The sequence below is a fragment of the Malus domestica genome, chromosome 05 (genome assembly GCF_042453785.1).
Source record: "Malus domestica chromosome 05, GDT2T_hap1".
Lineage (NCBI taxonomy): Eukaryota > Viridiplantae > Streptophyta > Magnoliopsida > Rosales > Rosaceae > Malus > Malus domestica.
The window spans coordinates 36,740,889-36,753,784 of NC_091665.1; the positions used below are offsets into that span (position 1 = coordinate 36,740,889).

At 36.0% G+C, this 12,896-nt stretch overlaps 2 protein-coding genes across 2 annotated transcripts; both read left to right on the forward strand.

Moving 5' to 3' along the window:
• The first annotated feature begins 1,561 nt into the window (after positions 1-1,561).
• On the forward strand, positions 1,562-2,617 carry LOC108172560 (uncharacterized mitochondrial protein AtMg00810-like). Its single transcript, XM_029103546.1, has 3 exons — positions 1,562-1,589; positions 2,003-2,334; positions 2,513-2,617. Exons 1-3 carry the CDS (start codon positions 1,562-1,564, stop codon positions 2,615-2,617), a joined length of 465 nt encoding a protein of 154 aa, XP_028959379.1.
• A 4,177-nt stretch (positions 2,618-6,794) lies between these two features.
• Positions 6,795-9,366, forward strand: LOC103435307 (polygalacturonase QRT3). Its single transcript, XM_008373693.4, has 3 exons — positions 6,795-7,327; positions 7,482-7,718; positions 7,968-9,366. Exons 1-3 carry the CDS (start codon positions 7,079-7,081, stop codon positions 9,024-9,026), a joined length of 1,545 nt encoding a protein of 514 aa, XP_008371915.2. The 5' UTR covers positions 6,795-7,078; the 3' UTR covers positions 9,027-9,366.
• Positions 9,367-12,896: the final 3,530 nt, after the last annotated feature.

Sequence of the window (12,896 nt, forward strand, 5' to 3'; positions counted from 1 at the left end):
CCCTGTCACTATTAATTCTTGAGCCAAATTACCTTTCCAAGATTTTTATATCCAATTGATGACCAAGGAAGCAATTCATTCTTGAAGGTTTATTATTTAATATTTGTATAATTGGTACATTTAGCTGGCGTTAGACATTTTCTTTTACCTTTTTACGGAGGAACCTTATCAAAGTAATTAAAACCTACAAGTACAGTGTGAATGGTAATTTCATTTAAACAAATCATATTGAAATTATAAAATAATCTATTGAAAACAGTTGAGGTTTCATAAAACAAAAACCAATTTGTGATATGAGAAATAATATAAATCCTTATAAGGAGATGCAAAGTTTAGTAAACTTTTCTCACACCCTATACCATGGAGACACCGATCTTTACAAATAAAGTTAACTGATTTCACCTTTGATCATATAAATTTGACATGAGAACTGTCTTTTAATACTCTCCACACAGGTGTGCAATGAAACTGGAGCTGCATGCATGTGAAATGTTTGGAGAGATGAAATGCTGTTAGATCAAGTCCGTGTCTGATTTCTGTCCCGCGACTTCAGGAGTTTGTGATCAACCTAAACTCTTATCTACAAAGAGTTAGCTTAGGATACAACTCTTTTAAATATTTGCTCTTTCTGTGATACGCTTCTTTTGTATCTTCTGTTGTAATTTTGAATTTTTGAATAGCCTTGTAAATAGGGATTTCATTCCCTGATGTAATCTAAAGTGGAATATAAATACATGCAGCCTCTTTTTGAAAAGGCATGCAATTGAAGTGAACTTGAGTATTCTTAAGTTTTACATGGTATACGAGCCCTAGCAGTCTAATGACACATATCCTTTTTTTTTTTTCCAATGGCTGATAACATGAACGGTGCTACAACCCAAACCAATTCCATTCCCAACCCAACCATGAACCCCTTCTTATCCATGACTACAGTTGTTAACATAAAACTGGATCGAACCAACTATCCTATGTGGTTAGCTCAGATCCTACCAATCCTCAAGAGTCATGACCTGATGGGTCCATCGAATGCCCTCCCAAACAGTTCCCGGGTGTCGCTACCCTCAACCCAGCATACACAACTTGGATGTAGCATGATCAAATGATACTAAGTTGGATAAATGGCTCCCTTACGCCATCTGTGTTGTCTGTCATGGCTAGTAAGAGATCCTCTCGTGATACCTGGGAGGCTCTCAAGCAACGGTATGTTTCTTCGTCCCAAAATCGCATTTTGTTTCTTCGAAATGAAATGATGCAAACCAAGAAAGGAGATATGTCTATTGCTAATTATCTTGATCGAATGAACTTGATTTCTGATAACCTTGCCCTAGCTAGCAAATCAGTGAATGATGATGAGCTTGTCCAAATCATCTTGAACAATCTAGGGCCTGCCTATGAAATGATTGTGAATGTTACTCAAGCATGTGACACTTCAATCACATACCCTACACTTGAGGCTTTCATTCTGACAACGGAGAGAAGAATGGCTGAGCAAACTGCTCCTATTGTGGAGGTTGCTCCTGTGAATGCTTAAGATAAAAAAAAAATAAATAAATAAGGGAAAATGGCTCGGTTGAGAGGCACAAGGCCAGGTTAGTCGCCAATGAGTTTCATCAAAAGCCTGGAATTGATTACACAAAGACGTTTAGTCCTATGGTCAAGCACAACACCATAAGACTTGTCCTCGGTTTAGCAGTTTCAAAAAAATGGCATGTCAGACAACTGGATGTACATCACGCTTTCTTGCATAGATTTCTAAAGGAAGACATATACATGCGACAACTTGCAGGTTTAATTGATAAGCATCATCCAAATCAAGTGTGCAAATTGCAACGAAGCATATATGGCTCAAAACAAGCCCCACGAGTGTGGTTTCAATATTTTTCAGAGTTTTTGCTTTAATTGGGGTTTCAAGCATCCACCTGTGATTATAGTTTATTTGTTTTTAATCACCATGGTGTCTATTTGATTTTATTGATTTATGTGGATGATACCATGTTGACAGGAAATAGCCCTCGCCAAATGTCTAGCTTGGTCAAGCAATTAGATACTTTGTTCTCAATGAAAGACTTGGGTCCTCTTAATTACTTGTTGGGTGTTGAAGTTAAATATTTTGGTGATAAAATGCATTTGAATCAGGCAAAGTGTGCTTTGGATTTGCTTAAACGTACAAAAAATTTGGATGCAAAACCGATTTCTACTCTAGTTCTTTGCAGTCAAAGGCTTAGTGCTTATGATGGTGAGCCATATGACAATCCAGAGATGTACCGAAGTGTCGTGGGTGCACTTCAATATTTGACGATCACGAGACCAGACATCTTCTATGCAATCAACCAGGTATGCCAATTCATGCACTCTCCAAATAATACATATTGGATGGCAATCAAGAGGATCCTTCACTATGTTAAGGCCACATACAATCATGGTCTTATATATAAACCAGGTACTACACACCTCACGGCTTTTTTCGATGTTGATTATGCTGGCAATCCTGATACACGACATTTAACTAAAGGTTTCTGCATTTATTTCGGGTCTAATCTCGTGTCTTGGAGTTCTAAGAAACAAAAGACGGTCAGCAAGTCGAGTTCAGCTGAGTACAGACAGCTTGCTTGCATAGCTGTTGAACTTTTATGGCTCAGGTCTCTCTTCCGAGACTTACACTTGTATCTTAACATACCAACAATCTGGTGCGACAATATTTCCTCAACTACATCTTGACATACCAACAATCTGGTGTGACAATATTTCCCCAACTACCCTAGCTTCTAACCTAGTGTTTCACTCACGGACAAAGCACTTGGAGGTGGATTATCATTATGTTCGCGAGAAGGTGATTCGACAAGAGTTACTTGTGAATTTCATATGTTCTCAAGACCACATTGTTGATCTTTTTACCAAAATGATTGTCATCTTCACGATTCAAGCTTCTTGTTTCCAAGCTTCCAGTTGTTTCTCTGCCTATCAGCTTGCGAAGGGATGTTAGACCAAGTTCGTGTTTGATTTATGTTCCCGCGACTTCAGGAGGTTGTGATCAACCTAAACTCTTATCTACGAATAGTTAGCTTAGGATACAACTCTTTTAAATGTTTGTTCTTTCTCTGATATGCTTCTTTTGTATCTTCTGTTGTAATTTTGAATTTTTGAATAGCCTTGTAAATAGGGATTTCATTCCCTGATGTAATTTGAAGTGGAATATAAATACATGCAGCCTCTCTTTGAAAAGGCATGCAATTGAAGTGAAACCTTGAGTATTCCTAAGTTTTACAAATGCATCATATACTGAATATAGTCTTCAAATATATATGATAATCAACGCTTTAAATATACAGTTGATATATATTGTACTATTTCAATATGATCGAACTCATTAGAGCTACTCTATCTCTAAAAAATGAGCTGGCTCAAAGTCCATTTAATCCACCCAAATGAATAGTAATTGGCCAAGTGCATCTCTACTCCTAAAACTAAATAGCCTAGTCCATTTTATTAAAATATTATTAATATTATAAAATAATAATAAAATAATTTTATTTTTAATTTCTGACATTTACTTTATTTATTAAAAAATATTATTAATTTTTGACATTTTATTTATTTATTTATTTTAAAAGTTTTTTGGCCAAAAAATATGGACCGTTGATCTGAAAATCGAACAGTCCAGATCATGCCACGTCACTAGCCGTTGGATTTGAATTTCAAATTTATTTTTTTACCATTGGAAATCCAACGGCCGAGGCTTAGCCACGTGGCCCATGTCCCACGCCCTTTAGTGCGCCTGCAGCGCGGACCCAACGCCTATCACCTTGTCGGGGACGCACGGCCACGCGAGAGTGTTTCCCACACGCCTGACACAAAAAAATTTGTGTTGTCCACTGACGTTATGTTGGCGTCAACATAAAGCCAAATAGGCCGGTTCCTACCTCAACCAATTTTGGACCGGCCTACAAACTGGCTTGGACTTTGGGCTGAATTATTTTTAGGGGTGGAGGAGTTTGTTTTGAGAGCTAGCCTAAAAGATAGGGCTGGAGTTGCTCCTAAAAAGGGTAAAGCTAGGAGCTAGGTGGGGTAACTGGGTTGGCGTCAGCCACAAGCAAAGCAAGTTTCCAAGTTTCATTTTGCTTTCTATGGTTTCTTCAAGATGAAGAACGAATTTGAGGTAACCTCACCAAACAGCATCAATGAAGGCAGGCACCACCATGGAATTCTTTATCTTCTCATCTCACCTTCCTCAATCATTCACTCCACTCATCATCTTATATATGTAAATTAATTATTTCGTATTTAATCTATTTAATCTATAACATTATTACAATTGTGGACTTAATCAATAACTATCAAACAATGGGCTAGGCCAACTCGCCATAGTAGTTTCTCTATTTCTTTACATCAGAGTTCGATCTCCCTCTCTATCGATATGACTAATTTGGAATATTTGACAGTTAAACAAGCATATCATTTTCATTTAGTTATTATGATTGTGTACATGAAAAGATAATTTTTTAGGGTTTGCTTGTCTACTAAAACAACCAAACTTACTTATACATTAAAATTAGAAAAACAAAGTGATGTGTGTAATAGCAAGGCAAACAAAAACTAAGAATATAGTTTGAGGGTTAGGATATCTATAACTACCTAATATTCCCCTACTTGATTGTCGTGATGCAATTGATATTTGGTGACCTTAAGTGACAAAGCAAAGACCAAGCAATTATAGTTTCATGTACGTATTGAAACTGACCCACAAGGAGGAAAGTACTTTTGTTTTGATGCAGCTTGGTGGCCTTTCACACACTGAAAAAATGTACTCATGCATGCCCGTGACCTTCGGTTTGTCCTTCCATCATATGGTTTGCTGGGCTTTGCATAGACACAATGGTAAAGTTTTTAATAAATTAGGGTTGTGATGAAATGGTCGGAACTAAATGTTTGTTTTCTACTTGACCACTGGTTATCATTAAAGGCACGGCACGACTAAATACTCCGTAAGTGTACTATTGTAGAAAAACTTAGTGTATCGATCTTTCTCGTAACTTGTTAAATCGCATGATGAGAAATAGACACAAGTGTATTATACACCCAACTTTCTCATAACTGTTTTCTTTGTTTTTGCCAAAGAGAAGGATAATAAATTTTCAAGTCCAAAATGGAGAATGTTAACTTTGTTTCCCCTCTTACATGGTATATTATAAGGCACTACATTAATGCATTAAGGACAAAATTTAAAGTTCGTAACCCAGAGTAAACATGCCATAAATTGAAAATGAAAAGTTAGGAAAAAAGTTATGTGGTATATATAGTAATGTCATTTGTCCATCCTCAACTTATAGTTTTTTACTAATTTTTTCTCATAAGATGTGACCACCGTAAATTTATTCACGGGTAGATGTGACCGAAAGAATTCTAGGGTTTGACCCCCACTCCACAATCCCTTATTGGTTAGGATAGTAATCTAAACAAAACAAAACAAAACATTTAACCAAAAATTTTCAAATCTTGTAAAATATATTGATATCTTGAGTCCTTGACTGCATGGAGTCTGAGCTTGGATCGAGTAGGCATGCATTTCATTATTTGAAAATTATAATCAATGGCCATCGTGTGCTGATTCTATTTAATGTGTAGTTACAGATGACAGATTACAAATTACAACAGGCATTCTTTTCCTTCATAGCCCAAAGAGAAGGAGGAAGAACCAAAACCTCATAGGCATTCTTTGTCGTTTTACTTCTCAAATTATGCACCAAAGACACATGATTCTTCTCAAACAATGAACCCATCCCAAAAGCAATTAGATTAAACGCCTTTTCTCATGACAATAAATTGACCATATTTGGGGTAATGCGCATTTCCTTCTCATCTGTAAATTACATTGTGACGTAAAAAAAAAAAAAAACTACAATATAATGAAAATATAACCACATTTGCACTCTCTTTGCTTGAACTTATTCTTGAGATCACCCCGTTGCATATAATTTATTCTCTACAATAAAAAAAATTGACTTTTGACATGTAAAAAACAAATATTGTAGTTCTTTCCCACTAACCTGAATCGTTATATATCATACAAACTTCATAATCGAAATTGTTCATTCTCTTTATTATCATTCAACATTTTATTTTCAAAAAAAAAAATATTCGATTAAGAAATCATTAATTTACTAATTCATATCAATATAAGATATTGGTAATTCATAACTTGTTACCATGATCGTTGGCTTGTTTTACACATAAACTATATCTAAATCGAATGTTTTTTTTTTAAATTGATCTTTAGATGATAACAAATAAAACGATCGGTTTCGATTATCCTTTTTCGGCGGTAAAATGATGCCACGTTAGTGGGAAAGTCCTCTTTTTTGGAAAGGACGAAAGTTAGTGTTTCAAAATATGTTGATGAATATCCTGTAGATAGGGCATTTCTTTTCAACCAATTGTGTCTCAAGTTCAAACAACAATTTTCTTTTAGTGCGGCTTAGATTCGTAATACCGTCGACATAAATATTGGTTATGAATATGTTAGTGTGAAGTGTGTCATTAGAAGTCAATAATAGATCAATCAAACCCAATGAGGTGGAACTCCTACACTGGACCCAAATCAAGTACAAGGTTAGCCTGCAGGTAGCAGGTTGGCTTGCTTTGTAAAAATACCTTTTAAACTTTGACAAACTTGTTGGGGTCCCAAAAGTAAGAATCTGGTAACTGCTTACTTTTCTGTTAGAGAAAGATTAATTAAAACAAAAATTAAAATCTCTCATCAGTTATAAAAACAACAAAGACAAGACGCAATTATTTTTAGGGTTTCTCATCATCATTTCATTTCTATAAATACCAACATTTGAAGGGTGGTGTCCTTTGTGTGATCCCATAATATTATCTAGGAAAACGTTTCGTACCATTTTCTTAGCAAATCTTAGTTAGCCCCTTCTCTTTCCATGTCCCTTTACTCTACCTTTCTCTGTTTCTTTTTTCCTCTCTCTCTCTCCCGCACATATAAAGCGATCAGATATATCCCAACTTCTTGCATCTGACATTGCTAGAAACGCAGAGATAAACAGAGGAAAAACAGAGGAGTTTAGGTATGGAGGCGACATTGCCGAAAACGGCTCTAATATGGTCAATCTTCATGGGATTTTGTATCTTCATCGTAATTCATGTCTACGCAGAAGATTCTCAAATGGGATATCGTCAGTTTTCCGGTGGCGATTACAACGATCATTTGCGAAAACTGCAAGAGTTCAAGGCTTCACTCCTCCGCCATGATTCGATTTCTGTTGCACCATCTTCAATCGTACCCTCTCCTAGTCCTAGCCTTATTGCTCCGCCGACGGTAAGTCAATCCCTTTGCGCATAAATTATAGATTTTTATTTTGTAATTTGGTTGTTTAATTCTTGGTTAAAATGTTGGGTTGGAGTCTTTGTTGTTGAAATTATTTGTAATTTGTTGGTCCATGTTGTTGAAAAATTGGTGATGGTTGGTTCAGGGGAGCACTAGTCCACGTGTATATCACGTGACATCGTACGGCGCTGATCCGACGGGGAGCAGAGACAGCACTGATGCACTTGCTCAAGCAATGGCTGATGCATTTAGAGGCCCAACTGAAGGGTTCTTGATAGAGGGAATTGCCAATCTTGGAGGTGCCCAGATCGATCTTGAGGGTGGCCTTTATCTGATCAGCAGGCCCCTGAGGTTGCCTGGAGCTGGAGTAGGAAACCTTATGGTATGCTCCAATTTACGTTATTTTCTTAAATATTGATAAAAGTCTATCATAAAGTTTCCACGAAATTCTGATACACGTGCGTTATGTCAGATGGTCATCCTATGGTTCACCTTGTGGAATTTTCCTAGTCTAATATATGTTTCCTAATTGTTGGTCAAATACATGTCAGCATGATGATTTGAATTAAGCAATGTGATTAGCTTTGTGTAATACTTGTTTAACTTGAACATTCTTGTTTTTATGAAACAGATTCATGGAGGAACGTTACGTGCCTCGGATGATTTTCCAGCTGAGGGTTACCTAATCGATTTATCGCCAACATCATCCGGTAACATGAAAGAAGAAACCAAAAAAGAGAGCTCAATGTCTGCACAGCTTTCATCATCATCCTACAACTATGAGTACATAACTCTCAAGGACCTATTGTTGGACTCTAACTACAGGGGAGGGGGCATTTCTGTCATAAACTCACTTAGGACCAGCATAGACAATTGTTACATAACACATTTCACCACCAATGGGATCCTAGTCCAAAGTGGCCACGAAACCTACATCCGAAACTCCTTCCTAGGGCAACACATCACCGCCGGTGGTGATCATGGCGAAAGGAACTTTTCGGGGACTGCGATTAACCTAATGGGGAATGACAATGCTGTGACAGATGTGGTAATTTTTTCTGCTGCCGTTGGCATTATGATTTCAGGTCCGGCCAACTTACTTTCCGGGGTCCATTGCTACAATAAGGCCACCGGATTTGGCGGCACGGGAATTTATTTAAGATTGCCCGGGTTGACACAAACACGAATCGTGAATTCGTACATGGACTACACCGGCATTGTTGCAGAAGATCCGGTGCAGCTTGATATCTCCAACAGTTTTTTCCTTGGTGATGCATACATTGTCCTAAAATCAATAAAAGGGGTTGCCAATGGGGTCAATATTGTAAACAACATGTTTAGTGGGTTCAATAAGGGGATAGGGATTGTTCAATTGGACCAAACAAATGGGCCTTTCAAAGATGTTGAACAAGTATATGTGGACAGGAACAATGTGAGGGGTATGAACATAAAGGGCACGGTTGGAAGGAGGTCTGTGCAAGGCAATGGGAGTTCATGGACCGTAGATTTCAATCCAATTCTACTATTTCCTAACCTTATTCGGCACGTTCAATACACGCTAAGGGCCGGTGGCAATGCGTTCCCGAACCATGCCCTCAGGAATATGTCGAATAACCGTGTTGTAATCGAGTCGAATGTGGCGGTTCCGGCTTCTGTTTTTGTGACAGTTGATCAAGGAGTGGCAAACTGAAAGCTAGCTGACCTAAATTTGTGTCAAGATTATTGACTGGACAAATTGTGAATAGGTTGGGGAAGATGGCAGCATTTTGCCATTTTCTTTTTTATCATTTACCTTTTTTTAGTCATGATTTTACTATTAATTATACCACAGAAGATATATAAATATATTCATATACATGTTGTAACTTGTAATAGTAGTTTGAGTTAAAGAAATAAACCAAATACGATACATCTGTAAAACTTAGGCCACAATGTCTTGTTGCTTTGTCAAAGGTCATGTTTTGAATATAGTTCATTGCTGAATTTGTGTACCAGAAATTGACGAATCAAATAAAAGGCTTTTCTTGTTACACGTGACAATAACATTTCAACACAAGTCAAAATATTAAATGATTAAGTAGAGATGACAAGGGATTGAAAATCATTCAGAAACAATTTTAGAGAATTTATCAAACGAGAGCAACTTATGTGGAATGGAACATCACGTGAAAGTAAACTCATTTCATAATCTAGTGACGATATTTTACATGCAGTTATGAGAAACATGACAATGTGATAGCGTGGGTGTGGACGTGTACACATAATAATAAGGGATTATATAAACAAATGTCAGGTAGAAGTTGCATGGAGTGGAAGCAGAGATGGCCAAAAGTCCAAGCTTTTGAATAGATAGTGGAACTAATCTTTCTATATATATGCCGAAGGTGGTTGGCCATTAGTCATGACTCATTCGTCAATGTTTTATTTTTTGAATAGATAGTCGAACACAGGACCTCGATGCTTGGGCAAATATTTTTGAAAAATTGATCGTTTTAATGATTCTACAACATCCAAGTGTTAAACCAACCAATTCAAAAAAAAAAAAAAAAATGAATCTATAGGAGTGAAATAGTGGGTTTACTAAGATGATATGATGAGTCACTAAAAACGTATAATTAGTTGGGCAATCAAGATCTTTAATTTTTTTACCATTTTAGTCAATTACTATTAACTACTGATGGACTTTTCAAATAAGAGAATAGAGACTTAGGGGTGGTTTGGGAGTGAGGTGCTTAAAAAAAAAAGCACCCATGAAAAAAAGCAGTGAGAGTTTTAGGTGTTTGGTAAACTGAAAAAAAAAAACTTATTTTGAAAGCTGCTGTGAGAATAAGCTGAAATCAAAGGAAAAAGCTGAAGCTGCTATTTGCAGCTTTGGAAAACTGGTTTTTTTTCATAGCACACGGAGTTACAGTGCTCCTTTAATGAAAAGACCCACTATCAGACTGCTTTTTTTTTTTTTTTCAAAAGCACTTTTACAAAAAAGTTTACCAAACACTCTGCTGATTTATTTCACAGCCGCTTATTCTCACAGCACAGTCACTTATTCTCACAGCAGCTTTTTTTCAAAGCACAGCAATACAAAACCAGCCCTTAATGTTACCGTTGAAGATTTATTGAGAGAATATAACTCAAGTAGTTGATGTGTAAATTCAAAACCAAAAACTAAGAATAAAATCAAGCATCAAATAAGCCCTAATAGAATTGTGACTGATCGTGGAGTTTGCCTAGTTGGAGATATGCAAAATTTTCAAACTTTTCTAACCTCTTGTATTCTGCGTAAGATCAACACGTTGAACGGCGAAAACTTTTCTCAAGCTTCATTCTGAAAGTGTGATCTCAATTCTGATTCACTTGTCTTCTACTCAAAAGATAAATCATTCTCGTTAAATTTTTACACTATAATTGAGATGCAGGAACTTTTACAATTATTGTCTCTGATTGTGAATTGGACAAGAGTAGAGGAGGTACATATTCCTTAACTTTGATATCAATTAGACTTTGCGTGTTTCAATACTTTCCTTCTACGTTCTTTTTTTCTTGACTTTTTTTGGTAGATTTTTTTTTAAGAAAAACTAATGAAAATGGCTTGAAAACTTTGAGTTTTAATGATAAGGACAAAATAAAGGGTAAAATGAATAGTACCAGGATTGACTTTTTAGTGTAAAAATGTGGTTTTTCTTTAAAGTGAACAGTACCGGGTGTTTTTCGTTAAAGTTTCCTTTTTTTTTATCCAAATACCTTCCATATATGTGATCCTGGATTTTGAGGCCCAAAATTGTTTGGGCTATATCCTAACTAAAGTTGATAAGGATCTCTAACTTGACAAGAAGTTAGGCCCAAATAAATAAAGAATTGGGAATTCATAATTGTCGGCACATCCAGGAGTACATAATTTCACCGTCCGATCTATTTAACCCTTTATTTATCTGTTATCGGTCCAAATGCTTATCTTAACCGACGAAGAAAAAACGTCGTGTACATAGAGAAAAGGGAATAGGATCCTTTCAGGATCCTCTTTGTGGGGATCTGAATGATCAATCAATCGAGTCCGTTTATCGTATATCATGTGGTTAGAAATTATTTTGAATTTTGAATTTAAAATTGAATATAAGTAGTACTTAACGAAAACTGATCGCACGATGTACGATAAACGGACACGATTGATTGATCCCTGGATCCCCACAAAGAGGGTCTGGAGAGGATCCTCATCTGAGAAAAAAGAGAAGTGATTGATACATGCCATTTATTACTTTCTACACTCTTTTTAATTCTCGTTATTGAATTTTCGCTCTAAGTCTCTTTTGATTTGTTCAATTCAATGATGAAAGCATAAAAGGTTGATCTTTATAAGGTGAAAAACGGTGCAGAATTCATTTCTCTCAAATGAAAAAAACATATACTTATAGGTAGTTTTATTCACATATCTATTTTTACTTCTCACACACCCTTTTCAATTTTCGGTTGTCAACTCGAATGAACTGAAGATGATCAATGACTATAATATAAAAAAGGTGTTTGTGAAGTAAAAATAGGTGTGTGAATAACACTATCCTACTTATATCAAGCAAAACTTGGTGCGATTTTGCATGCATACTTATATGTTAAAACCGATAATATTCACTTATCAAACGTTTAATCCTATTATCCTAACCTAACAAATCAATGTTCACCACCTGAACTCTAAACATAATATATCAGATTGTCTCGCTAAACAATATTGAGAAATTAAAATAAACATTTTGTTCACTAAAGCACCGTCATAACCAAATTATATATCATAAATTCAAGCACAAGTTTGTCAATCATAGACAAGCATCATACATGCTGTACTTAAATGCACACTGATGAAGATATGGGTCACGAACCAACTTGTGAACATGGGACTCATAATTGCAAGAGTAGAGTCAGTGGACTAAACCTGAAAATTAACTTAAATGTGAGTTAATTTTCATCAATGTGCATTTAAGTACATTATGTATGATACTGTCACAACACTAAGCTTTTTATGGTATACATCACCAACTCCTCAATGCTCACGAGTAATTTTTTAGTATACTTGTAACATCTCCACGCAATGTTATAATAGTTTCTAATTTTAATCTACAAATGGAATATATCAACTTTATCGGTTACTCATATTATAACAAATAAAACAATAGTACCACGTGACGATTTTTCGGGTATGCACAAAAATTTATCCATGCCCACAACCGCACAAGAAATAGCAAATGCATAGAATACAAGTGTCTCAACCACCTGCTTAGTGGTCCTAATTAATCGAAAGCCAACTTATTCTGTGTTTTTCTGTGAAATAAAGTGTAAAAGGCCTCTCTTTAGTGCTTTGCTTTCCATGCAGCAAAAAACGAGAAAGAAAGGACAAGCAAAACTAACTAAAACAAAGGGGTTTTTGCAGGATCGGTTCTGATCATCTCTTTCCTACAGCTAAGCTGGTTGTCAACACGTGCTTTATGCTTATGGAATATATGGTTGGAAATTGGAATGTAGGATAAGAAAGAGGATTCGGATGTTGAAACGGCAAAATGTACTTAAAGATTTGTAT

What these genes read in the sequence shown, in the direction of transcription:
- LOC108172560 (XM_029103546.1), top strand. Translation starts at nt 1,562, where the DNA reads ATGGCTCGGTTGAGAGGCACAAGGCCAG. An exon ending in GTTGAGAGGCACAAGGCCAG is followed by an intron (nt 1,590 to 2,002) that starts GTTAGTCGCCAA and finishes CCATGTTGACAG; the next exon opens with GAAATAGCCCTCGCCAAATG. An exon ending in TCTTCTATGCAATCAACCAG is followed by an intron (nt 2,335 to 2,512) that starts GTATGCCAATTC and finishes ATTTAACTAAAG; the next exon opens with GTTTCTGCATTTATTTCGGG.
- LOC103435307 (XM_008373693.4), top strand. Translation starts at nt 7,079, where the DNA reads ATGGAGGCGACATTGCCGAAAACGGCTCTAATATGGTCAATCTTCATG. An exon ending in GCCTTATTGCTCCGCCGACG is followed by an intron (nt 7,328 to 7,481) that starts GTAAGTCAATCC and finishes TGGTTGGTTCAG; the next exon opens with GGGAGCACTAGTCCACGTGT. An exon ending in CTGGAGTAGGAAACCTTATG is followed by an intron (nt 7,719 to 7,967) that starts GTATGCTCCAAT and finishes TTTATGAAACAG; the next exon opens with ATTCATGGAGGAACGTTACG.